The sequence below is a fragment of the Bombyx mori genome, chromosome 7 (assembly GCF_030269925.1).
Source record: "Bombyx mori chromosome 7, ASM3026992v2".
Lineage (NCBI taxonomy): Eukaryota > Metazoa > Arthropoda > Insecta > Lepidoptera > Bombycidae > Bombyx > Bombyx mori.
In genome coordinates this window covers 5,421,099-5,448,786 of record NC_085113.1, presented here as the reverse complement: position 1 = coordinate 5,448,786, position 27,688 = coordinate 5,421,099, and the positions used below count along the sequence as shown (strand labels likewise).

General features: G+C 34.4%; 2 protein-coding genes across 6 annotated transcripts; one reads left to right on the top strand and one right to left on the bottom strand.

The window, feature by feature from the left end:
• Window positions 1-24,775, bottom strand: LOC105842350 (uncharacterized). Its single transcript, XM_062669282.1, has 5 exons — window positions 24,215-24,775; window positions 2,168-2,300; window positions 1,716-2,062; window positions 1,049-1,187; window positions 1-947 (listed from the first exon to the last, which is right to left on the bottom strand). Exons 2-5 carry the CDS (start codon window positions 2,196-2,198, stop codon window positions 1-3), a joined length of 1,464 nt encoding a protein of 487 aa, XP_062525266.1. The 5' UTR covers window positions 2,199-2,300; window positions 24,215-24,775.
• LOC101737409 (neuronal synaptobrevin) lies at window positions 10,557-27,509 on the top strand. Of its 5 annotated transcripts, none has more exons than XM_062669366.1 (8): window positions 10,557-10,963; window positions 18,673-18,790; window positions 22,270-22,348; window positions 22,914-22,993; window positions 23,192-23,243; window positions 23,468-23,491; window positions 24,743-24,778; window positions 24,855-27,509. In XM_062669366.1, coding segments are annotated over exons 1-6 (345 nt in total). In that variant the 5' UTR covers window positions 10,557-10,961; the 3' UTR covers window positions 23,482-23,491; window positions 24,743-24,778; window positions 24,855-27,509. The 5 variants fall into 5 exon arrangements, 3 of the variants coding, with proteins under 3 accessions (XP_062525350.1, XP_037868031.1, XP_037868030.1); XR_009973496.1 differs by having other exon boundaries at window positions 10,558-10,963; window positions 23,468-23,593; window positions 24,743-24,773; XR_009973495.1 differs by having other exon boundaries at window positions 10,558-10,963; window positions 23,468-23,593.
• Window positions 27,510-27,688: the final 179 nt, after the last annotated feature.

Below are 27,688 nucleotides of genomic sequence, written 5' to 3'. Positions count from 1 at the left end.
TTACTTCGTCTCAACATGTTCCCCGAATACAAATGATTCTGTATTATCCTCCATGATAAAGGCAGATCTTCTTGGCCAATGAGTGGTATGTCTTAAGATCTTAATACGATCACCATAGCGTGCTTTGAGAATCTGGTAAAAATCTCTTGTCTCGCCCTTTAATGTCGTTTCCCAAGTATTTGGTCTGTTACAATCTTTAGGATATGCTTCACAAGTGACTAATGATGGCTGACTATCTGTTGCTTTAAAGCTTGTTTTTTTATTCAAATCACTCAGTGTTTCTGTGTTTTGAGTGAATTCTACTACATTAGTTGTTAAATTACTATAGCTTTTAATTTCATTTTTAATTATTGTGGTTTTTGTTGTCTCTGAAATAGTTGGCTTGATAATATCATTTTCACTTTTACTAGATGTAATTGGCTTAGTAGCTAAATTTGTTACTAAGTATCTTGTACAGTTATGCAACGTTGGTGAATTTTGTTCAGAAAACATATAACTTATTGATGTTTCAGTAGTATTGTTGTATATCGTTATTACAGATGAAGTATCTATTGGTGAGCTCAACATAGTCGTCACTAATGTCTCTGCAGCTGTTTCAGATTCATTAACATGCACATCATTTGTTACAGTTGAACTAAGTGAAACAGTAGTAACATTTATAGAGTCACTAGCTATTGCGTTAGCATTCGTTGACTCAAATGTAGATCCATTCATTGCAACTGTGGCATTACTGTCATCAGCAACGGAGAGAGTAACATTATTCAGGATTTCATTTGTAATAGTTGAAACTGTATTCATTTCACTTGAACTTAAAGCAATAGTCGTCAATGGCAGAGTTGATTCAATATTTGTTACTGTTGGCTCCGAGCTCATACTAGGTATCTGATTGACTGTAGAAAGCGTGATAGGATCATCGGAACAATTATTGATATCAGTTTCTAAGTAATCTGGAATTATAACGAGAAAGCAATTTAATGCAAATAAATGCAAACATGAATGCCACTTACTCATCTCATAATATTTAGCACAAACCATTTCTCATACTAACATTTTTTGTAATCACAATTGTATTCATACATATCACATTTATCCAGAAACCTGCGAAAATCTTTATTGACTTTTTCGTATCCACATTCCGGAATCCACGTGTGATTACAAGTCTTTGATAATAAGCATGGGTCCGGAGGCTTAAAAGAAGGTAATCATAATATCTTTAACCTGAATTTTACGTATTAAAAGTATGTAAATCTAAATATCGTACCGAAATATAATGCGTTGCTACTTTTGACAATATAAACACAAAACATAATTCTGTAAGAAAACAGTTTAATCAAGCTTCCAAGAATTTTTTCTTCATAAAAGTAACATAAAGAAATTTAATTAACAGGAAAGCGAAGCTGGGTTCTCACCAATTACGAGCTGCCTATCATCATTAGACATTTTTCTTTAAGATTTAAATAAACATTTTACTTTAAAAACGTTTTTATTTTCTTAGAATTTCGTTTTGTTTTATTTATTTTTTTATCGCGTAAGGAAGTAATAATATATAAAAATGTTTATGTTTTAAAAATAACTTTCCGTAAAACACGATATTTCAAAAAAATTTCTCGCCATAAACTTTCTATTTTTCATACCATGAGTTAAAATCCAAAGAGAAACAATCATTTATTTCGTATAATGATTTAATTTTCCAAAAAATCTGAATCACGTCTTACTTTGGTAGGTTTCGAAGAGAAACCTTTAAATATTTTGACCATAATTTTCCCCCCCTTCATGAAAGTTAACCTTTTTAAGACAACTGTTCTCTTCTTTGTTACCAACACGGGACGAGTCGAGGAAATGTGACGTCTAGTTTTTGTAATTTTCCTTATCGGCTGAGGCGTATACCTCCGCTTGCCTCTTAACATGTGCATTGGTAATGTTGGAACGTACGTCGGTTCGTATATCATCCTCCTTCCGTCTGGCAGATACTTGTAATTCCCGATGCGTATGTAGTTATGCTTTAAAGTGGGACACCCCGTGGCAGGACCAAAACAGTCGGTGTAGTTAGTTACCTGATAAGCTGTAAATAAATTTCAATAATTCATTGACACCCCTAAAAATTTTAGAAGTGACTTTATTAGTTTTGGCGGTAATAATAGAATGAAACACAAAGAAATATACATACTTCTATTATGATCACAGTCGTATTCGTACATATCACACTCGTCTATGAACAATCTAAAATCTTTAACCTCGGCGCCACATTCTGGTATCCAAGTATGATTACAGATGTCTGCAAGGAGACAGCTGCTCAAAGGCTGAAATTAAAATGATTACTGATCGGAAAACACGTCATGCTTATAAAACTAAATTCATTAAATTACAATGTTCATACAACTTGTAACAAATTGTAACAGAATTATAAACAACTAGCTTTACACGTCCGCTTCGCTGGGCATTTAAAATTAACATTATTATTTCTCACCCCCACAAAGATTCTCATCATTAATGCCCCCGCAACTGGTGGAGGGAGTCTAACACTCATATAAATATTAGCCTATCCATTAAGTACATGTATTTTCTACATAGATACCAAGTTTCAAGTCAATCGGATGCACGCTTCAGTAGTTAAAACGGAACATCCGTAAAAACCACTGTAGATTTATATATTAGTATAGATTGTATTTATCATCTTCGTTTTTAAAACATTTATTTCACATTCCAAAACAAATAATTTCAACAACCTTACTTATATATTCTGTATGTTTTCGCCCTTATAAATCGATATCACCACATCAAATATTTTCATAAATACAAAACTTTACTATGTGTTGTTGCAAGTAAAGTTGAAACTAGCCTATACCAACAAACAAGTATGAACAAAATATAGAGAGTTCTCAAACCCAAAATCATACTCAATTACATTTATATCAGATCTTTAACGTATAATTAAACCTGATCGGATACAATCCATGACCGAATATACTATAGGTACTATAGTAGGTTTTTTGCGTTCATTATTCTTAAATAGTTTTTTTTATTGCTTAGATGGGTGGACGAGCTCACAGCCCACCTGGTGTAAAGTGGTTACTGGAGCCCATGGACATCTACAACGTAAATGCGCCACCCACCTTGAGATATAAGTTCTAAGATCTCAGTATAGTTACAACGGCTGCCCCACCCTTCAAACCGAAACGCATTACTGCTTCATGGCAGAAATAGGCAGGGTGGTGGTACCTACCCGCGCGGACTCACAAGAGGTCCTACCACCAGTAATATTCTAGATTATCAATTTCAAAAATAATAGCGGACGCTATGATTAATTTATTATGAAATTCGAACAATGTAAAGAGTCTCTCAATTGTTTATATGCTATTTCAAAAAACATTTATGTGAAGGTGTCACGCGAGTTGAAACCTTGAGATTACTAACTATATACACTATATTATTCTCTCGTAGAAAAAGTCCTATAAAGGTCAATTTATGTATTGTTTATATGATTGTTTTTTTTAGAGTGGGATTTCCGTTTTATCTACTTTTAAATAACAACGGCGCTGAGGAAGTTTTTAATTGACAATTCGAATGATAACAGTTAGTATTGAAACAAAGAAATTAAATGAATAAATTTTTATATGAAAATTCATCTATTTTAATTTTCCGGTAGAGTTGAGTTATCCTGGGAAACGCTTCCGTTTTCGCTCAATTAGAGACAGCTTAATGAGAGCGCTAATGAGACAAAATACTTAAAGCTTTCAAAAGATTGAAATGTATATTGAATTTGAAAGATAAATACGTTTTTTTTTTTTATTGCCTTTGTAGGCAGATGGGCATACGGCCCACCTGATGGTGAGTGGTTACCGTCGCCCATGGACTTCAGCAATGCCAGGGGAAGAGCCAAGCCGCTGCCTACCGCTTAATACTCTCCACAAGCCTCGTTTGAAGAAGGACATGTCATAGCGCTCGGGAAACACCATGGAGGGGAGCTCATTCCATAGCCGGATGGTGCGTAGCAAAAAAGATCTCTGGAAACGCACTGTGGATGACCGCAGCGGCTCCAGGTAGTATGGATGAACTCTACTCCGGTGGCGGGCGGTGCGATGGTAAAAACGAGATGCTGGTATCATATTTTAATTACTTAATTACATAATTTAATACGTATTTTCGTTCCTTAATATGACAATACACTATACGGATAATATGATAAATTTTGTTCTTATGTAAATAATGCTTACACAGTGACTGTAGATTTTATTATATATGTTTTTTTTTTTATCTATAATAATTTCTTTCGTATTTTCTAAGAGTTTCGTGTGTAAGGAAAATATTTTTTAAGAATTATATTTGCTATAGTTGATAGAGAAAAAGAGAAATAACGACCAATTAATATCACCAATATAACACATCGTGAAAGTACCGTTGTATTAGAGTGTTAACGATTTTCGATCCTTAGTTCGTCTATAATCACTTTGACAAATGCCTAAACGTCTTCAAAACTCTATGAAGAAAATGTACAAGCTGCGTTTTCGTCAATCAAAACAAATATCTCACCCAAACGAAATGTTGGACTGTTGGTATAGGAACAAAACCTGCATAAGAATAATATCAAATAAATAAAACATGTCGAACGCACAATTCACTTTTGATGCAGAAAGTTACCTGCTAACAGAAATAGTAAAAACTTAAAATATGTTTCAAACATTCTACAACTATAACATTTTATGGAGAATTGGACGTAAGCGTCGACAATTTTCCATGCGCACACTATAGGTATTCGATACGAAAAACAATGTTTTTCCCGCAGGCAGTTATAAAATTTTCGAAAGAAAGAGGTGCCTACGACGAGTTCGCGATCGACTTCACGATGAAGCAAAAAGATCGTGTAATCAAAATGAACTTTGGTAATTAGTTACACGGTATTATTTTTTGTCTGTCTTATTACTGCTGTAGGCTAATAAGGGTACGAGCACACCTGCTTATATGTCATTACCATTGTCTATGGACCACAATAACGATAGAAAAAAACCAAGACAATACCTACCTGTTCCAACGAGACTTTAAATAACAGTAGGTAAACTAAGCATAAAATAGGTATCGATATTGATGAAAAGGATACAAATATAGTGAAAACATAATACTAATTAATGAATAAATGACTGCAAACAATTTTTTTTATTCCATATATAGGTATATATAAAAAAACCATTTGAATTTAGAATTGATTGCCAGCCATACACAAATTTGTTTCAAATGACGACGAATGAATTAAATTAAAGTATTTTAAATATGTATATTCAATATGTAATATATGTAATATTCAATATGTAATGTATTATATAATATTTTAAAAGTTGTAAGAGAAAAAGGCAATATTTGTCCCAAAAATATGCACAGCTCATGTAAAAAAATGTTAAGTTAAATGAATGAAAAATGATTTAAATTAAGAAAATGTGCTTTTACTGCTACGAAACATCTTTTCTTCATAATATACAGTAAACCTTTATTACTAATTTCTTTTCTTATTTACCAAGCGAATGAAAAGTGATGATTGATCTGTGTGCTATATTTTAATATAATATGTTTTTTTTAAATAATACTTTGAACATTGTAATAATAAAAAATTTATATCTGATTTCATCTAACAGTATCTAAAATTGATTTTAGCTTGCAATTTAAATCATACTCGTGTATAATTTTCTTGATATCAGAATTTAATAAACACGGAATCGAAATGTCATATAAAATTGTCGACATTCACTTCGAACGGCAAGACGTTTATGCAAATAGCTTACAACTGTACTGCAATGTATCTCTATGCTAATAAACAGACTGGATATACGTATGTACATTTTTTTTTTATTGCCCTTGTAGGCAGACGACCATACGGCCCACCTGATGGTGAGTGGTTACCGTCGCTCATGGACTTCAGCAATGCCAGGGGCAGAGCCAAGCCGCTGCCTACCGCATACTTCCACATACTTCCACAGCAACCACAACAACAAAACATCGTAATTTGCATATACAAAACACATTAAAAATAAAATATTCGGCGATAATTATTAGCACACAAAAAAATTTGCTAGGAAATTGCTAGTCGTAAAAACATTGATTTCCGTCAATACATACGCTATGATACTCGTTAGCTGTTGATTCCGCATTAATTGCTCGATAAAACTTCCTTAGTACAACCGGTCCGGATATACGGATGTAATATGAGTGCAACGATTACTTGCTCTTGATGTTGACTCGGAGGTGAACCGGTTTCGAACAAGTTGCATGGGCTGTTACAATATAACAGTCTCAATCCCTTGGCGGTTAAGTTCGCTGCGTTTATTAATACAAGTAAATTAATTTACTGAATAGTCGCAAGTAGACACTAATGCCCGCATTTTTAAATGTTTACACAAGGAATGAGAGTTGTTGATAAAAGCTCATCGTAAAAAGTGTATTATGTATTTGCCACATTTTTATTGCTTGAACGTGTAAACGAGGTTACAGATCACCCATTTACTTGTGGTAGGACCTCTTGTGAGTCCGCACGGGTAGGTACCACCACCCTGCCTATTTCTGCCGTGAAGCAGTAATGCGTTTCGGTTTTGAAGGGTAGGGCAGCCGTTGTTACTATACTTGAGACCTTAGAACTTGTATCTCAAGGTGGATGGCGCATTTACGGTGTAGATGTCTATGGGCTCCAGTACCCACTTAACACCAGGTGGGCTGTGAGCTCGTCCACCCATCGAAGCCATTAAAAAAAAAAAAAACCATGTTAAGTATGTACCGGTGCCCATAGACGACAACAACAACGTAAATTCCACCACCCACCTTGAGATATGAGTTTTAAGTCTCATTTATATAGACCAACCGCTGCCCCACCCTTCAATCCGAAACTTGTTACTCCGTAGAAAGTATCAAATTTCTCGGAACGTCTGAAATTATATAATGAATATACGTGAGATTAAACCGTAAAAGTAGTTTTAATTGTGTTTACGATTCGCAATAATCGAAGAAAATGTTATGAAGATTTAAATTAAAAATATTTTTTGTTTAATCAACAATAGAAAGTATCAAATTTCTCGAAACGTCTGAAATTATATAATGAATATACGTGAGATTAAACCGTAAAAGTAGTTTTAATTGTGTTTACGATTCGCAATAATCGAAAAAAATATTATGAAGATTTAAATTAAAAATATTTTTTGTTTAATCAACAATAGAAAGTATCAAATTTCTCGAAACGTCTGAAATTATATAATGAATTTACGTGAGATTAAACCGTAAAAGTAGTTTTAACTTTGTTTACGATTCGCAATAATCGAAGAAAATATTATGAAGATTTAAATTAAAAATATTTTTTGTTTAATCAACAATAGAAAGTATCAAATTTCTCGAAACGTCTGAAATTATATAATGAATATACGTGAGATTAAACCGTAAAAGTAGTTTTAATTGTGTTTACGATTGGCAATAATCGAAAAAAATATTATGAAGATTTAAATTAAAAATATTTTTTGTTTAATCAACAATAGAAAGTATAAAATTTCTCGAAACGTCTGAAATTATATAATGAATATACGTGAGATTAAACCGTAAAAGTAGTTTTAATTGTGCTTACAATTGGCAATAATCGAAGAAAATATTATGAAGATTTAAATTAAAAAGAAGTTTAGTTTAATCAACAATTGCAAAAAATCGTAGCGAGAAAACCCGAGTAGCGTATTCGGCCCTTTCCTATATAGTTCGTTTGACAAATGAACTACAATCAACAACATTTTGTATTTCAAGGCGTTGTTGCTACACTACTAAATAGCTTATTCGATCTTTAATCTCGGTACTTTATTTTCTCTACTAGCGACCCACCCTCGCTTCGCTTCGGAAACATTAAAACACACATGAAACAAAAAAAAAAAAAAAAAATTTTTTTAAAAAATAGCCTATGTTCATCAGGGACAATGTCGGCTTCTAATGGAAAAATAATTTTTCAAATCGGTCCAGTAGTTTCGGAGCCTATTCGAAACAAACAAACAAACAAATCTTTCCTCTTTATAATATTAGTATATACAAGCAACATTAACAATTTTGAAATTGAGGTACCATTCGAAATACAATTTTTTCACTTAATACCATCGGAACCGCGCAATTTGATAACCATATGTTTGACATTTATTACTTTTTTTTATTTTTCTCTTTATCGATGAAATAGCAAAGGTCGCGTCTGTAACGACTAACTAAGCACTCCGTTTCAAAACTTTTAAAAATGCAATAACATAAAGACAAATGTACCGTATGTTCCGTGGGGAGTGCTCTGAGGAATTGTTTGAGATGATACCTTCATCTCGTTTTTACCATCGCACCGCCCACCACCGGACTAGAGTTCATCCATACTACCTGAAGCCACTGCGTTCATCCACAGTGCGTTTCCAGAGATCATTTTTGCCACGTACCATCCGGCTTTGGAATGGGCTCCCCTCCACGATGTTTCCCGAGCGCTATGACATGTCCTTCTTCAAACGAGGCTTGTGGAGAGTACCTACTTAACGGTACGCAACGGCTTGGCTGTGCCCTTGGCATTGCTGGCGTCCATGGGCGAGGGTAACCACTCATCATCAGGTGGGCCGTATGCCCGACTACCTACGAGGCCAAAAAAAAAACTTTTATTACAGTTTAATTGTATTACAGTACATATTGTAGCTACCTACATACGTATTCAAATGAATGTTTTCAGAAATATATAGAATCGAAGAAAAGAATAAAAATTCTTATTACAGTAAATATTATTACACAAAGTTATTACAATTATGACCACTCGATGGACAATGCTTCCCACGTCCACGGCAATTGTGCATCGAGTGGTCACCATTTCAAATTAGACCCGACCTTCATCAATGAAGAGACCGACTCAGAAGATTATAATTATAATAATTATCTTCTAAGACTACTAGGCTAACAGTATGCATTTAGTGTCGGTAGCCTACTTATGTGTTCACTGAAATCGAAGTTTTTTTTGCGTTGTGGGCAGATAACCATACGACCCATCTAATGGCGAGTGGTCATCGTCGGTCATGGACATCAGCAATGTCAGTGGCACAGGCAAGTGGCACAGGCAGTACTTTTTTGTCCATATCATAACTAGTAGTGCATTATAAGCCCGCTCGAGTAGGGGTCATGTACCTTATATTTAACACTGACAGGTTTTTTTTAATGGAAGTACTGCGTTTGGTCTGCATGCCTCGCCGCTTAGTCAAGGTAAACGGGTGAACTCCAAGGTTCGACTGACGGTTTTGGAAACAACTACCCGAGCATCCCGAAACACAAATTGCTGCGACGATCTAGCGGGAAACGACGCGGGCTAATGCTAAGCTAAATGTCACGTCAAGCCTTACGACGAGTGCGGTGAAGATACGAGGCAGTCAGGTCCCAAACTAAATTGTAAAATATTTTTTTTTTTTTTTATTGCCCTTGTAGGCAGACGAGCATACGGCCCACCTGATGGTGAGTGGTCACTGCCGCCCATGGACTTCAGCAATGCCAGGGGCAGAGCCAAGCCGCTGCCTACAATTCTTCTAATATGATCAAGTTTCGACATTATATCTCAAAGTGAGTGGTGGCATTCCCAATGACATATTTATGATATGCAGCGACCGCTTAAATCAAGTGATGTTGAGTTATTCACCTACGAAGTAACAAAAACAAATGCTTGGTAAAAGACCACAGGAAGCAATATCAAAATACAAAATCTCTAGAGCGAGAATCAGAAAAAGAAAGAAAGATTAAACCGGAGCAAGTAATAAAACGTAATCAGTCAACCTGCTTTAACTGTTTATCGCCAATACCTAATTTTCCCATCTATAAGCAATGCCCTGACAAAAATTAATTGACAATATATCACTAAAAGCTAAAGGCATAGAAAATTCGAATGTAGGCAAGAAAAATGTGTTCGTTAGCTTGTTAAGTCGAAATATTACCGCATTGTCGAAATATTAGCGAACGTCGCGTGGGTTTAAATGTCATCCACAAACTCCAACAGTTTATTTTTTCTTCAGATAAATAGAAATGGAATGTACATTCTCGGATATAGTTCGTTCATTGCTTTCCAGGTTTTTCATCCGCCCACATCTTCGCAAATCCCTAATTACTTCGCCCACGTAATAAAAAATACATATTTTGTGACCTTTACTTTTGACCAGTAATTTAAATGATGAACATGAATGATGAACTGTTACACAAAAAAAAATTAATATGTTAATATTTATACATACATAATGTTAACAGATTAAAGCATAGCTTCGTTTTTTTTTAAATTAAAACCAATTAGAGTTAGTATCTGTTGGTAGCATGTCTCATTACGTAACTCCCACGTACCGACGCCGATTGATTTTTGTTTGCATCGCCCTACGTTGTACGCATGCGTTAATAACTTAACGCACACACCCCAAGCCGGCACTGACATACATGCGCAAAATCAACCGAAACTCACAATCAAACCTCGACCCTTAGAGGTCAACCATAAAGTCGTATTTCACGGTGGCACTCGGCTTTATATTATTAGACAATTCGTTCCTATTAAGGCTTACACAGGCGCGCCCTCTTCCATACAAATCGGGAAAGTCAGTCGCGTCAGGTTTTCCTGTTCTTTCTGTATATTCTGAAAATTCCCATCTTTCGGTAATATCTAATCATTCTTCCGCTATATTACGTGCGTGATATTGATTGCGAGCGTTGACAATATGAAATTCAGTGAAAACAAAATTTAATTCTGAAATAGGGAGTCGAGACTAAAAATAGATCATTGCTCGATACGTAGGGTAATTTAGTGAGAGCTTTCCATTCATAAATTACATTCATTTCGCGTTCGGCATTGAGGTAAAACACTTCTCAGATCTCGTGTTGTCGGTGATCGGATATAGGCAATTTTGACAGCGGCTAATTGACAAGGGCCGCAACCCGGTTCAGTACGTGACAAGTTTCAGGAACTAGGAACAGCAATGTAAGTATTTAAATAAGATTTTTTTATTTATCTTTTTACTTTCGGAACAACGCCAAACGTCTTTAAGACTTTATATGATTTGCTTCTTGAGTTGCTTTTTGTCAAATCAATTGTCGTTCTAATTTGAGATTGCATGCTTTGTTTTGTTTGATTTAAATATTTTTCTCGCATGATCTCGATTATTGAATTTATTATATATACCAAACCCCTAAAGTTACTTATTCTTTTTACATTAAACCAAGGAAATGAATAAATGGAATATGTATGTAGATATATATTTATATATATTTTGTCACATATTGCTGCTATTAACGCACAATTCTAGAATATACTAACTTTTAATGTATTAATTTTTTTCCAGGCCTATTGATTTTGTATTATAATTTAGATCGGCCGCAAACTTATAGCGGACCGTGCGTCAGCCGTTTAGTGGGCACTTGACCTAATTTAGTTTCCACAGAAATATTGCGAGAAGAAAATTCAATCATTATAAGGCTTGGAGGGATTGATTATTAAAGACGTAGCGTACGATGACGATTATAGAATGAGGTTTTAATTTGACATCATACCCACCTATGGTGTAGTCATCCACTGCGATTATTCGCATTTTTAAATTACTAGATGTTAATTGCGGCTTCGCCCGTAGGGCCAAGGAAAAGCGTGAGTGTAACTTCCTGTGAAACGAGATTTCTATTCGGGATAAAAAAACAACCTATGTCCTATAACTGGAACTAAAACTCTCACTTTCAAAAATTATGTCAATCCTTTGCTTTTTTTTGACGTGAATGAAGGGTCAAAGAAACACAAGCAAACAAGCTTTCACATTTAAAGTTCCTATTTATTATATTTATACGATTAATATTGATTATACATATAAAAACTGTCAACTGTCAATTGGTTTCTGTCGTGAAGCAGTAATGCGGTTTGAAGGGTGGGCCGGGTCAGTCGTGCTGTTAAACTGATAATTACAGCTCATGTCTAAAGGTGGGCGTTTACGTTGCTGATGTCTATGGGCACCATATATGGGAAGTCGCCGTTTCCTAAAGGATAAGACGCTCGGTGCATTCGTATCTAGCGATGCGCCGCTGTTCGAATCCCGCAGGCGGGTACCAATTTTTCTAATGAAATACGTACTCAACAAATGTTCACGATTGATCTTCACAAAATTATAATTTTCGTAATTACTGGTGGTAGAACCTCTTGTGAGTCCACGCGGGTAGGTACCACCACCCTGCCTATTTCTGCCGTGAAGCAGTAATGCGTTTCGGTTTGAAGGCCGGGGCAGCCATTGTAACTATACTGAGACCTTAGGACTTAAATCTCAATGTGTGTGGCGGCATTTACTTATTGAAATGAAATGCATGCAGGCATGAAATATTTATTAATAACACAAAACATACGGACCATATATACAGGGTGTCCCAAAATTCAACGATAAGCCGGTACCCGTGTATATCAATAACTACCCATGGAAAAATAAAATAAAACATTAAATTTTTTGAAAAATGTTGTAATTTGATACCCTACACCCTATGATTAGATACTGTTGTTATAAATGCGAACATATCCCCACATTTTTTTTGTATTAGCTACCTAAGTAAGATAACTATTAATTGCAGTTCCAAATAGAACCAAAACATTCGTAGTTTTTAATATAAAAATAAATAAAAACAATATTTTTTTCTCGAAATTTTAGAATATTTTAACTTTGACATGCTACTGTGTAAAAAAAAATGTATAAAATGTACTATGGCATGTTATTATAAAAGTTAGCGCAACTCATCACAATTCTAAAATGGTGCAATACTATGACAACACTTGTAAAAATTCTAAAAATTCTCTTATCAAGGCACAAAAAGGATTATTTAGCTTAGTTTTTGAAAATATTACCTTTTTTTTTTAACACTGGGGAATCCATTTACGGATACCCGGTCGAGGGGGGTAACGGACCGGGTTATGTCGGACTCCGGCGCCTCCGGAGAGGAAGAGGGGGAGAAGAGAAGGGCCGAGGTCCCTCACCTCCTCCAATTTCTCACAGGAGACTACGCCTTGAAAAAGGCGCGCGATGCACTTGCCCCGCAGAACGACTACCGACTAAGCCCTATCGAGCTCCACCACACCGACTACACGAAACTTACGGTACCGCGGTGCGCGCCGAAAGTCTCGCCTTAGGCGGTATCCGTACTAATGTTAAGACGGGATCTCATCCCCGGGAAAATCCCGTAGAACCTCGTCTCGGGAGACACACCGTGAGCGGCGCACAGGAGCCACCTTGCACCGCTCCACCACCGGACCAACAGTAGAGTGCCGGGCGCCCCTGCAACCGGCACTCGATAGTCCCTACGAGGGCTGAGCGCCGGCCTCTCGCACGCGCCGTCCACCCCGCCTTCTGCGCTGAGGAGTCGAAGAGGGATCCCATTCCCTTTCGCGCTCCTCAGCCTCACGAAAATATTAAAATGAAAATATTACCTACTGTTCAAAAAAGGGTTTTCAAACTGTTTCAATTAAAGTCTTAAATGGGTAGGTACGTACGTATGGTTGCGTTCTTATGGGTAATTATTGACCCGACCACACACCGGTACCGGCTTATCGTTGAATTTTGGGACACCCTGAACATAAATATATAGAAATAAATAAATACTTAGATGTAAATACATAGAAAGAAGTAAATTGTACTTAAAAATTCAAATAACATTTTGAAATTACGTATAGGTAACGTAGGAAATCACTTCAATGGAGCACATCGCGTTTCCAGAGATCGCCGCCTAAAATTAGGCTTTGAGAAGCCCTTTTTTATCTTCTTATTATTTACTGAACTTTGTGATACAGCGTGTTCATCAAAGAAATGTAATCGATTAATGACTCAATGAGCCCTTTATCCTGAACTTTTAGGATTTTTAATAAATTTTGAGTTAATTAATTTTTGTATGTTTTACAAAATGTCTCTTAATTGAGTCTGCCTCTTGGCATAAACCTCCTCTAACATATTCCATTGTTGTACATCTTTAGCATATCACAATTTTACAGGTTTTGAAATGAAAATGTTGAAGCCATATAAAATTTTAATATAAATCTATTAATCATAAATAACTGTAATTGCCAATTTCAACAGTTCGCTGATAAATACTATCTTTTTTTATTACAATTAACTTGCTAACTTGGTTTCCTAAAACGTTGGCAGTACACGAACAATAGTATGAAAATTAATATCGGAGGAAAAAGTGTAAGGTAAGCGTTCATTGAAATTAAAACAGGTCCACGGGGGGTGATTTCGGACTAACATGAAGACGCAATATAATATGTACAATAAGCGACCAGTTAGCACGTGATGTTAAAAACAGTGTTGTCTGCGTATACATAAAAGGGTTATATAGATCAAAAACAAACTTTATTCCAAATGCTTTAGGACAACATATTTGACAAAACGATTTATAATGAATGGGGTTATATAGATCAAACACAAACTTTATTCCAATGCTTCAGGAAAACAAATTGACAAAACGATTTTATTGCTTAAAAATGACGCGAAACACATACGAGTATAAACTTCTCCTGGCAATATAAAGTTGTTGATCTCATATATCTGTGACACTGTTTTTTTAATTTTATAAAAACTTTTAAGTGAAAATGAGAATATGTTTTTTGGGTTTAATTAGACCTCTCGTTGCACTTAAGTAATGTTTTAATATTTTTAAATTTAGGGATAAAATAACAACATACACACGAAAGCTTAAAGCAAAGTTTATGGACGTAATAAATTCATTTTCTGTTATTTAGTCAAGGGAATGTTATTCCCCGATTTTAACGTTTTTGGGGTCCGTGTTTTGTTTTAGTTATAAACTCAATGTAAATATCTACTTTGCCTTATTCACTTCTCCGGCATAAAACATTTTCAATTGAAAAGTCTGTGTACTTTAGAAGTCTATTCATTATCGTCATCAAGTATTAATATCACTTCCACGCATGGCTTGAATCTTGGATATTAGTAATGTAAAATATTATGAATACGTGCTTTAAATTATAACCGGAGATATTTTGAAAATTGAAATGGCCGGCATTTGTGAAAGCTCTACCACAAATTGGGGATCCAGTTTCACAACTGACAAGAATAGTCATAAAGCTCAGAGCTTTTTATTGCCCTTGTAGGCAGACGAGCACACGGCCCACCTGATGGTGAGTGGTTACCGTCGCCCATGGACTTCAGCAATGCCAGGGGCAGAGCCAAGCCGCTGCCTACCGCTTAATACTCTCCACAAGCCTCTTTTAAAGAAGGACATGTCATAGCGCTCAGGAAACACCGTGGAGGGGAGCTCATTCCATAGCCGGATGGTACGTGGCAAAAAGACCTCTGGAAACGCACTGTCGATGACCGCAGTGGCTCCAGGTAGTATGGATGAACTCTACTCCGGTGGCGGGCGGTGCGATGGTAAAAACGAGATGCCGGTATCATCTCGAACAATTCCTCAGAGCACTCCCCATGGAACATACGGTACAAAATACAGAGGGAACCGAAGTCGCTCCGCAGACCCAGAGGTTCCAAACGATCCGTGAGAATGGTATTATCGACGATTCGAACGGCCCTCCTCTGTATGGAGTCAAATGGAGTTTTATGATTTTTTATGAATTACGCGCAAATATTTATAGGATATCCTAAATCAGTACATAATATTATTTTGAAGTTAAAACTCTTTTCCTATTAAACTTTCCAACAGCCCGTAATGGAAATTCGATCAGAAATTCTCCTCGAAGTATTCTTATCATAACAGTTATAACATATTCAGGTATAATATATCTGAAAACGCTTTATAGATAAAATAAACAATCTCCTTTGAAAACATTAAGAGAGGAATAATTAATTAAAAACCAAGCAACACTCACGAAGCTCGTTGTGTAACTTCAAACGATCTCGTTGATGAAAACACGAGTTATTTCGCTAAATTAGAGCCCATTGTAATCAACTTACCAAGCTGTCAATGTTGTTAGCAAGAATAGCGAATAATACGATATTACTTGAATAAATAACAATTAATACCACGTTGATATTGTGTAACAATTTCTTAAATCACTTTTCGAGAACAATGATGTAATTTATATATCTTCTACTTGGATTAGTAATCGCGAAAGCCAGTTCGCACTTTTTTTATGATTGAAAGATTACTGGTGGCCCGAAGGCCTTTCCAGTTTCACCAGGACAGGTGGGCGAGCAAAGGCTCAGCCAAGAGGGGTGGGGTTTGCTAACAACTGCCCGAGCGCCTCCGAAGGAGACCTAACAACTCAAGAGCAGCTGCTTCGCGAATGAATCTACTACCGGATCGGAATCGCGACCCACTGAGAAGATCCGGCGAGAAACTCAGCGGGCTGATGCATGGGTTAGGTTGCACGTCGACCTCTTTGTCGAGTTCGACGAGTACGGTTACCGAGGTAGCTCGCACTTCTACTGACCGAATGTAAAATACTATATTAATATTTTTCCATGCTAGCGAAGGCAGGTAATCTTATATCCCTTTGATACTATCTATACTAATATTATAAAGAGGAAAGATTTGTTTGTTTGTTTGTTTCGAATAGGCTCCGAAACTACTGGACCGATTTGAAAAATTCTTTTTCCATTAGAAGCCGACATTGTCCCTGATGAACATAGGCTACTTTTTTATTAATTTTTTTATTTTTATTTTTTTGGTTTCATGTGTGTTTTAATGTTTCCGAAGCGAAGCGAGGGCGGGTCGCTAGTATTATAATATAAACATACATTTCGAATATGCTTTCTCCTCAAAAACCCGCTACATCCCAAACACTCACTAACTTCACATATCTTTATGAAGCGGTGGTCAGGTCTGACGATTAGAATACTTATATTAGAGCTGTTGCAACTAAAGCCTTAAGGTGAGCTGCATCATTTACTTTGATGGCTGCTGACCCTGTTTAAGTTAATACCATGTAGCCTCTGAGTAACAGCCAATCTTATTAAGCAAAAAATAGGATTTCTTTAAGTAAGAGTGTTATTCAAAACTTTATACTACAAAAAGCTTTTCTATGAAAGTTAATTATAAAACGACAAATACAGGCGTCGCTCGAGGTAAGGAAGATCTGAGCCGTCAGACACAGCTTGTTAAGCTAGCGTCGATTCAAACAGGGTCTCAATGGGTGCCTTTGTTTAAGCCGATCATCTTATCTACAAAGGGGTCTGTCAAACTTCATTTGTATTATTAAGTTTTGGTAACTCCCAACTTTCTTGTTGAATAATATTCTGTCTTAAAGTTTGTGTTACGAAATAATAGCATTTGTCAGGCTTACGAAAAACATTTTGGTAAGCCGAACTGCCGAACTCAATGAATTTTCTCGAATGGGCAGTGTCTACGTCTTCTGCGTACTGAACAGATCTTAAGATGGTAAATTATCCTCATTGTCTCATTGTAATATTTTTATTCCACATTGAAAATACAAATGAACAATTATAATGATCAAATCATAAATGAATGTGTAAAACAAAAAACATTTGAGGTTATCACATTGAAAATTTGTTAGAAGTAAATTTAAATTATCATAATGACTTTTGGCTTAGTATGTACAAAATGCTATTAAAAGTGTGTCTGGACTACAGGACTATTCCATAAGATGATGATGTTTGTAAATTTTGTTATATAACAAAGATGTCGTTTCCTTTTTCAATTATAATTTCAAAATTTCCATAAAATATAGGTAAATTTTAATAATTAAAGTTAATTTATAAAATTTCTTTATTACGAAGCATTTTTTAATTTTCATTTTCTTTTTGGATATAATGAGATTAAGCTGTGATGAATAGCTTGTGATGTTCAAATACTTGAACGTTCAAAGAATTTTTCAATAGCTTCGAAATTAAAAATAAACCTTTTGTTACTTAATTACCCATAAACACGTGTATTTTGTTAGAAGCAACGGTTGTAGTAATTATGTTTGTGCTTGTTTTAAAACATTGCCTGGTTTGTTACCTATATTCGTTTTAACCTGTAACTAAAATACTAACAATGAAAGTTTATTTGTTAGTCACTCATATTAACTATTATAGTAGTCATCCAACTACGAAAATTACAACAATAAACTTAGAACCTCTGCTGTACTATCGATATTTTAATGCACATATATAATGCGATATTGAAGTCGTCGTGGCCTAAAGGATAAGACGTCCGGTGCATTCGTATGTAGCGATGCACCGGTGATCGAATCCCGCAGGCGGGTACCAACTTTTCTAATGAAATACGTACTTAACAAATGTTCACGATTGACTTTCACGGTGAAGGAATAACATCGTGTAATAAAAATCATACCCGCAAAATTATAATTTGCGTCATCACTGGTGGTAGGACCTCTTGTGAGTCCGCACGGGTAGGTACCACCACCCCGCCTATTTCTGCCGTGAAGCAGCAATGCGTTTCGGTTTGAAGGGTGTGTGATGTGTTTATCTAACGGGCTACGAAAGACTACTAATACATTGTTATCACTCATCTGCTACACTTACATAAGCCCCACCGATCCTGGTGAAACGGGAAAAGCCTCCGGCCACTAGTAATCCCTGGTCCATAAAAAAAACTTACGTAACAAATTCAAATGGAGTCTTACAAACAAATCAATGAAAGATTTAAATTCCAAAAATAAATTCCTGTGTATTTACGGGTCATCTGTCTGACCTTATCGAGTACATAATGAATATTGATGACGTCACCACGCAGGGCGACGGAGGGTGGCTTGGCGCCGGGCGGTGATGACATGCCCGTGGGCGGACCAAAGACGCCCCAGCAGATTGCCGCCCAACGTCGCTTGCAACAAACCCAAGCTCAAGTCGATGAGGTATTTATTAACATAATCACTACATAGTATAAAACAAAGTCGCTTTCTCTGTCCCTATATCTGTCTGTCCATACGTATGCTTAAATCTTTAAAACTACGCAACGGATTTTGAGGCGGTTTTTTTTAATAGATAGAGTGATTGAAGAGGAAGGTTTATATGCATAATAACATTCATTAAATAGTGGAGAAATCAATAATAAATTACAGTTTCCAAAGCGAAGGGAGGGCGGGCCGCTAGTACCAAATATACTGTTACGCAATTCACCGTTTACTTAATTTTATTTATTTATTTAAGTTATTAAACAACACATATTACTTTCAGAGAAGGCAGATATTGATGATTAATTAAATTACAAATAAATACTAAATTAATAATATTAAAATAATATTAATAATATTCAATATTAAATAATAATATTAATAATTTAATAACTAAAATATATTATTAAAGAGAGTCCCTTTAGGCAAGGTTCCGAAGATACTGGCAGCATTCCCCCTAGCTAGACTAATTCTTTAATTTTAATTTTATTTTATTTATTTTACTTCATATACGTTAATGTACATTGTCTTATTGTCTGAGGAATTCAACGTTGAAGGAGAAACGAACGTAGGTAGTTTATTGTTTGCCATATTAAAAGAAAAATAGGTGTTATACAAACTATGTTTACTAACAGTTTTTTTTTTATAGCTTTGGTGGGTGGACGATCTCACAGCCCACCTGGTGTTAAGTGGCTACTGGAGCCCATGGACATCTACAACGTAAATGCGCCACCCACCTTGAGATATAAGTTCTAAGATCTCAGTATAGTTACAACGGCTGCCCCACCCTTCAAACCGAAACGCATTACTGCTTCATGGCAGAAATAGGCAGGGCGGTGGTACCTACCCGCGCGGACTCACAAGAGGTCCTACCACCAGTCATCATCATAGTCGGCTACCCTTGGCAGAGCAGTCATGATCTTTTTTATTATAAGCTTTGATAACAGTTCTCAATAACGTTTACTAAACGACCATACAAATATATAAAATATAAGTGAAAGAGTTGCATAAAATGCACATAAATATTAAAAATATTTTAAATACATTAAATATAGTTATGTATTTAAAGTTTTTAGATACGAGGCTCGTACATATAGGATCGCATCAAACATATCTTGAGGGCGAGACAAGTAACATTATACTAGAGTTAAAGCTTGTAGACAATTATGCAAATTCAATTACACAAACTAAACGGATAGGACTTAACCATAGTCTATTTAATTTGATATATAATACTTGAATAATTTCCTTGGTTTTGTCCTCCAGCTTACATTCGCTGTTCAGTCGGAGTTCTTTATTAATTAATATGGATGATGCTAAATATGATTGACATTTGAAATCTGAAATCTTTAGAATGCATATTTCTGGGACTCATAACTTTTTTCCTCTATCTATTTGTGTTCATTAATTGTTTATTTATTTTTTATGTGTAAAGTAATAATATTATATTTTATTAGTTATTATCTTTTTTTTTGTCAATCAATAACTAACTTGCGGACAACTTATTTTCTAAAATAATGAATGTCCACTCGATGGCTGTCTTATTGATAAGTCCGTTGTACTTTTTATATGTTATGTTTTGCATTCATTTTCTATTGGTGTACAACAAAGCATACCCTATTCCAGTACACAATATTTATTCATTTTAATATTAAATAAATGTCGATTTGAAACAATGCATGTCGATTAATTAATTTTCACCGTGTTTGCTCACATCCAATACGCGCCGTATTTCCTGGAAATCAAACAGGAAATTCAGCGTATTCCTTCGGGCCCGTGTTTGCGTAAACACGTTTTCCGTATTCCTTTTCATACCTTTCGCGATTCCAATTCTATTTAAACGAGTTTCATCCGGTTTTTTTAATAAAACGCAAAGTTACAATTACGAGAGAATTACGGGTTATTTTGCGAACCCGCAATCCAAATTTCCACTGTCCAGTCTATTTATGGAGCAAAACTGTCATGCATTCCAATAGTAGAACGAGACAACCGGTATGCAATAGAAATGTCAAGTCAAGTGAGTAGCATTATTAAAGCATATAAACCTAAAAATCCTTTCAATTACGAAGTGTGTAAAAACAACAGAATTGACTAGTTCCAACCCGAACTTGCATTTTTGATTAGCAATCGAAGAACTTCATCTTACGTATGTAGTATTAAAAAAAGTCAAATGGATTGTAAGGAAGACTGTAAGAAATCCTTTAAAATGACTCTCTCGTCTTCTTTTTACCTCTATCTAAATCTCACCACACCCCACAGGAGCTAAGTCCATCGATGTAGCCCGGAAAGAAATCCTTTAAAATGACTGTCGCCTTCTTTTTACCTCTATCTATATCTCACCACCCCCCACAGGAGCTAAGTCCATCGATGTAGCCCGGAACCAGTACGCTATGCAGTGCATTTTCAGAGATCTTTCGCCACTTAATATCCGCCTCTAGTTCTTGGTAAGAACTGGATGCGAAAGGCAAAAGACCGAAGAGAATAGGGTGCATTCGAAGAGACCTATTCAGCATTTAGTGGACACGGGTTGCAGAAGAGAAGAAAAGAGAGATCCGCCTCTGGAATGAACCCCATTTCAGGACGTTTCTTAAGCCGTTTAGAGATAAGCTGCGATTCTAGATGTGCTTCTGGCATTGCTAATATCTCTAAATATCGAAGACCCTTGACTCATCATTAGGTGAATCACGAGTCCAAGTATAAGATAATAATAACACGCAATTTATGCGCAAATTATTCTCATGTTAACTTTATATACTTCGAATTAATGATTCTGATTTTTTTAATTTAACAATGATATCGCATAATGTTTATTTTAATATTAAAAAAAAATTACATTATGACTACAAAACAGAGTAAAATTTATTATACACCCAAATTTAAAGAATACATACGTCTATACGTGTTGTCAACGTTAATAATAGACTTACATTATCAACATACCTCGTAAACGCAACCCACTCTCAATAAATAAATGAAGCGAAATGAAGGCACGAACATAATAATATCACATAATGTTTTACTAAGGATGTTTCCGTTTGACGTCATTACGCTTGCGTCAGAGATTATAGTTGGATGTAATAATCCATATCGAGGGGTGAAAAGCTATTTGGGTTAAACGACATTTTTGCTTTACAGGAAAGCCATTTATAGTTTAAAATCTATCTATCTATCTATATAAAAATGAATTACTGTTCGTTAGTCTCGCTAAAACTCAAGAATGGCGTATTCAAAACTATTAATTTTGCCATTGAATAAAACTATTCATCTTCTTGTTCTTGTCCCACTACATGGGGTCGAGGCACTATGTCCTCTTTCTCCATAAAGTTCCCTCTGCCCTCACACCCTTCTCTCGCATATCCTCTTTCACACAGTCCCTCCTAATATTTTTGGGGCGCCCCCTCTGCCGTTGAATAAAACTATGATTATGCATCGGTTTCCAGGTCGTTGATATAATGAAAACAAACGTGGAAAAAGTTCTGGAGCGCGATCAAAAGCTCTCCGAACTTGACGACAGAGCAGGTAAGGTTTCAATATAGGATTAATTCAGCTTTATTATTTTGTTTCTTATTAAGAGATACCTTTATTATGAAATCTCTTCTATTTAAATACACACATTTCGAATAAGTACTTTCCGTGTATTTTTCGTGATCAAATTTGAATCTTATTAAAATAAGCACGAAATTAAATAGTAATTCTACAAAACAGCCTATTGCCTGTCAGTTACTGGTTTTCTTGAATTAAATTCGGAAATTACTAACAATAAAATTGTCTGTATTGACATCACAACACACTGCTCTAATTTTTTATATATTGGTAAATCTCATTTCGTAATTTAAATTCTTTATGACTTGCAATTCGAATGTACTTTTCCTCAATCCCCCAGAACGAAAAAGAAAAGTTGAGAGGTTGAGTGCTCAGTAGATCAATTCGAACTTCTCTGCAAAATGTCGTTTAGTGCGACTAAATATTTTCTCAAACCTCACCAGGCAGGGTGGTGGTACCTACCCGTGCGAACTCAAAAGGTCCTACCACCAGTAAGTAACAATGCAAGTAACAAGAGGATAACGTTTTGTTGTGCTTATAGATGCACTACAACAAGGCGCTTCACAATTTGAACAGCAAGCCGGCAAGCTTAAGAGCAAATTCTGGCTGCAGAACTTAAAGGTATGACAACAGATTTTTGTAACATCAATATCATTTATCATTTTCATCATTTAGAGACTAAGGAAATGTCTATATTTTACCGAAAGTGTTTTTTTCTTTTTAAAACACAAACAGCTCAGCGCATTTTGTTAGGAATCGAATGGGATACCTTAAGGCCTTTGACGTTTGAAATTGACCCTCCGATTTATGTCATTACAGATGATGATCATCGCAGCCGTGATTGGAATCATCATTCTGGCTCTAATCATTGGTGAGTAATTCACATCATCAACAAAAAAAATCGATTCACGTGCATAAAACACTTTTACGGTTTATCTTAAACCAAAGCGAAACCACGTTTTCGATTAAAATAAACAAGGTATCGAAGCCGCAAAAGTTTTTTAATCACATCGGCAACTAGAGAAACAAAAACAAAAATATTACTTGAAATTAAGCTATTAGACTAATGATGTGATTATTTTTCCTAATTTTCAGCCAACTTTGTGTGAACACATTTCGGTAACCGCAGTATATTATAGAAGTTATTGTTATAATGTTAATACCTAGTATATAACGTATGTTGTTTTTAATCGTTACGTTATTGGTATTAAGCCTTTGTTGGTAAGTGGGCGATCGTAATGTGATTGTTAATATTAAATGTTGGCTTTATCTGTTCTATTATATCACTTCGTATACGTATATGTGTCTGTCGAAATGTTTTATAGCGTTTCGGTCTTCTAGCTCTCTGTTAGTAGTTATTCATATCATATATAACATTATTATTTTTGATTTCTCAAATTAAACATACCTGTAATCTCAACAGTCTTAAAAAACAGATCCGTACATTGCAAACTATAATGCCTATTGGGTTTTAGGACAGAAATACGTATGTGGCTCTGAATACAGCGACTACAATTTCAATTGTTTTTTAATAGATACACAGACCCAAGGTAGCTCTCGTGACGCATGAAAAACTTGAGACATTATTCCAATACCACTCACAACACATATCTAACACTTCATACTATGATATGAATAATTTACTTCCAGACAAAAATATAATCAGCTTTATTTTGCAACTGTTGTTCTTGTATCTGAAATTGCTCTTTACCTACCTTTATACTTTACATACCTACATACTAAATTAAAAATGACAAAAATCAATAGTCATACGAGTATAACTAGTGTTGTCAAATAGCTTAACGCAAGAAATACTAATCTATAACATCAAAGAACGCTTACCTTAACAATATCCGAAAATTTAGAAGCTTCAGATTACAGAATCGGTAATTTACGAAAAATTTAGGTCATAAAAATATTATTGTGCAGTTTGAGCAGCTTAAAAAGCTTAAGTGAATAATGTTATAGCTAAAATGCTTTTAAATCAGTAACCAAGGACAATAGCATATTATAATCTACCTCAGATCTGTAAATAAAAGTGCTATCAATTTTTTTATTATTACAATGTTAACGAATTTCTAGAAACAAAGATTGCTGAGAGAAATGATATTATTTAAATTATTAAGTTAGATTTTATAAAAACATTTATTCGTAATGGACAGTAATGAAAAAAAAAAAAACATTAAAGACTCATTATCATAAAATTCCTTATTCGCATGAATTTAAACATTAAACATACTTAAAATTTTGCAACAAACCCCAATACCCTTATTGTTTTGTCTAATTAAATACTATTTAATGCATTTCTTATGATAAATAATTATTGCTATCATATACGTTATTCAAAGCTAATCCAATAATATTTTCTAGGTCTGTAAACATCTTGTGTGAAGGATTTCATGTATGGTGAGATTTTATTTAATTGTTACGAAACTGTTAATAATGAAAAGTATTTTATTTGATGATCACCTATTTTTTTCAGATGGCACGAATGTTGACTTCATCATCAAGACCTTTATATAGTATAGTTTCCTTATAACTTATCACTATAATTATAATATCGATGTATATTTTATCAGTATATTAAATACCTCCGTATATAGTATTTAAACATATTTACAAATGTATTATTGGTATTTCGAAAATCACGCGTCTTAGACACATTTCGTTTACCTAAATCACATTTAAAACACTGATAATATAGTGTATTTTTAGATGATCTTTTTTTGTTAAGAAAAAGATACTTACCTATTTTCTACCTTTTAGATAAGAATTTATTGAAAATATCCTTCCTATCAGAATCCTATCAGAATTTTTTTTTAATTATATGAAACATTCAACACTCTTTGGTTTATACAACAATACTTTTTCTAGCCTTACTATTTTTAAATGTATTTATTTTTATTTCTTGAATAATTTAATTGTTTAATGCAGGTCGTTGCGTGGTTGAAAAGTGTGTTGAGGCTTTTTGAAATAAATACTTTAACTTTATACTATTTCTGCTTGAAGTAAGTTTTAGCTTTTACAGTTCTTTCAACTGTGTTGCTTCCTCTAGTTAAAAGTGTTCTAAAACTTTTTGAATGATATTACTTTGAATATTTTTCATTTTTATACAACATTACTGTAACCAGTTTAAAATTCAATTAACGTAAGTTCCATTTCGAACCATTTTTGATATAAGGATTTATTTTTATTATTTCAAGTATCCTGTTTGAGTTTGAAATACAGTGGCTTAATATTGTTTATTCCAGTAACTTAGATTTAATCTAGCTTAAGTACTTTAGACTTCTACATTGTGTTTTAAAATTATATAATGCGTTTTAAAAGTATATAATCGTTTGCATTTACATTAATCTAAAAATATTCGAAATTATTACAAGTATTCAAATTAAATAAAAAGCTTCGTAGTCAGTTAGAAACTATAAACATTCATATTTAGGCGTTTGAAAACAATTTAGATTAATTATTAATCACGTATATCGATGTGATTGTGTTAATAGTTCGGATTTTGTCAGTATCGTATGCAATATATCGTTAAAAGTATTTAAATTGATTTGATCAAGTAAAATATATTTAGATATTTGTGTATAGGCCGTATGATACTGGATTTTAAAAAATATGCCATAAAATTTAAGGCTGAGCCGCGTTGAGCAGAATGTGCTTTTTCCTTGGAAAAAAGCACTCTGTTCCGTTCTTTCATTTTTTGGCATAGTTTTTATATTCCGTATATAAAGATTATGGTTCTTTGTGCTTTTACATAAGCACTTCGTTGTTAAAATCTTAGGAAGGTGTTTGTAAATAATCGTAGCAAAGAACTTCAATTTTGAAATGTGTTCTTTGGGTACCGATGTCATTGACACTTTATGGTAAATAGCCAAAGTTACTGTATAACCAATGCTACTCATATCAAATATAATTAATCCATTCTTTGTAACATTTATGAATAAATTTTGAGAACGAAACGGACACATTTCAAAATTTGAGGTTTTATTTCACTGTAAGGTAAAAAACAAATACACCAGTCTTTAATATAGGATTAGTGTTATTAACGTAACTTATTATAGAATGACAGTAATCTTCACTTCTCACTGATGTGGCTTTATTTAGCACCTAATTATATTATGTGTTTGATTTTGTTACCTTTACATTTCAACATAATCTCAAACATGTAAAGCTGACACAAATAAACCGTTCGTATCAAATCGGAACGCATTTCAACCATCATATAGTACTCCAAAGAAAACAGCCATACCAAACACCAAATAAAAATGACAAACAATATATTGTATGAAATATTTTAACGATATATCTAATAATACCAACCAAGAAACTCGATTACAGCATTAGGAACAACGGGCGAAAGTCCCAGATCAAAATTCCACAGCAATTCATATAAGCAAATGACTTAATATTCCGGTGTCTAGAAATGAAAGTTTTATAGCATAAATAATTAGGTTTTTTGTTTTGCATTATTGCCGCGCATATAATCTATTAAAAGCGTATGTAGCTAAATCAGCGTGTGTTTTAGATTTGCATTTGATTTAGGCTGTAGTTATTTAAGTATATTTATTATAGCTAGTTATTTAAGGCTGTTTCACGCATCATATAACCAAGCCTAACAAGTTAAACGACAAGATCGCGTACAGCCTAATATTGAATATCTATACTTGTTATGTATTTTGTTTTATGATGCCTGGAATAAACTTACTTACAAACGAAAAATGTCCGAAGTTGCGAATTTTAGCTTAGCATAGACACATTGCGATAAGGTGTGTCGTAAATATCTAGTTTTAAACAGCATTTTAGTAGGTAATAATGTATGTATTAAATGTTTATAAAGGTCTGTAAAGGAAATTTAAAAATAAAACATTTTCAAATCCCATAGCTGTTAACTACATTATCGCTGAAACACCGAGATATCCGAGTAACAGTATTCTTCGTTCAAAATGTTTGTAGTTTATAAAATGTTCTTAATGTTAAACTTGTGAAACTTATATCGATTAGAATTAAGTAATGATATCACTGTAATCACATCATGAAATAAAAGTTTAATTAAAGGTTTTACTAAAATATTGAATGTACCAAATTATTGTATTACTGCTTCACTGAAATAAAGCAAATTTAATAACAATAAAAATGTTGTGTTGTTTTCTTTTCTTAACTACATTAATTCGTTGCGCGTTTTCATCTACCATAGGTTTCCTTCACAGCATAGGGTATTATTGCTATTTACTGCTGAGAGATTTATGCACGAGAAAATCCTTGCTCGGGCCCGTGGCAAATGTGGTAATTCTAAATATTAAATACTTTCCTGTC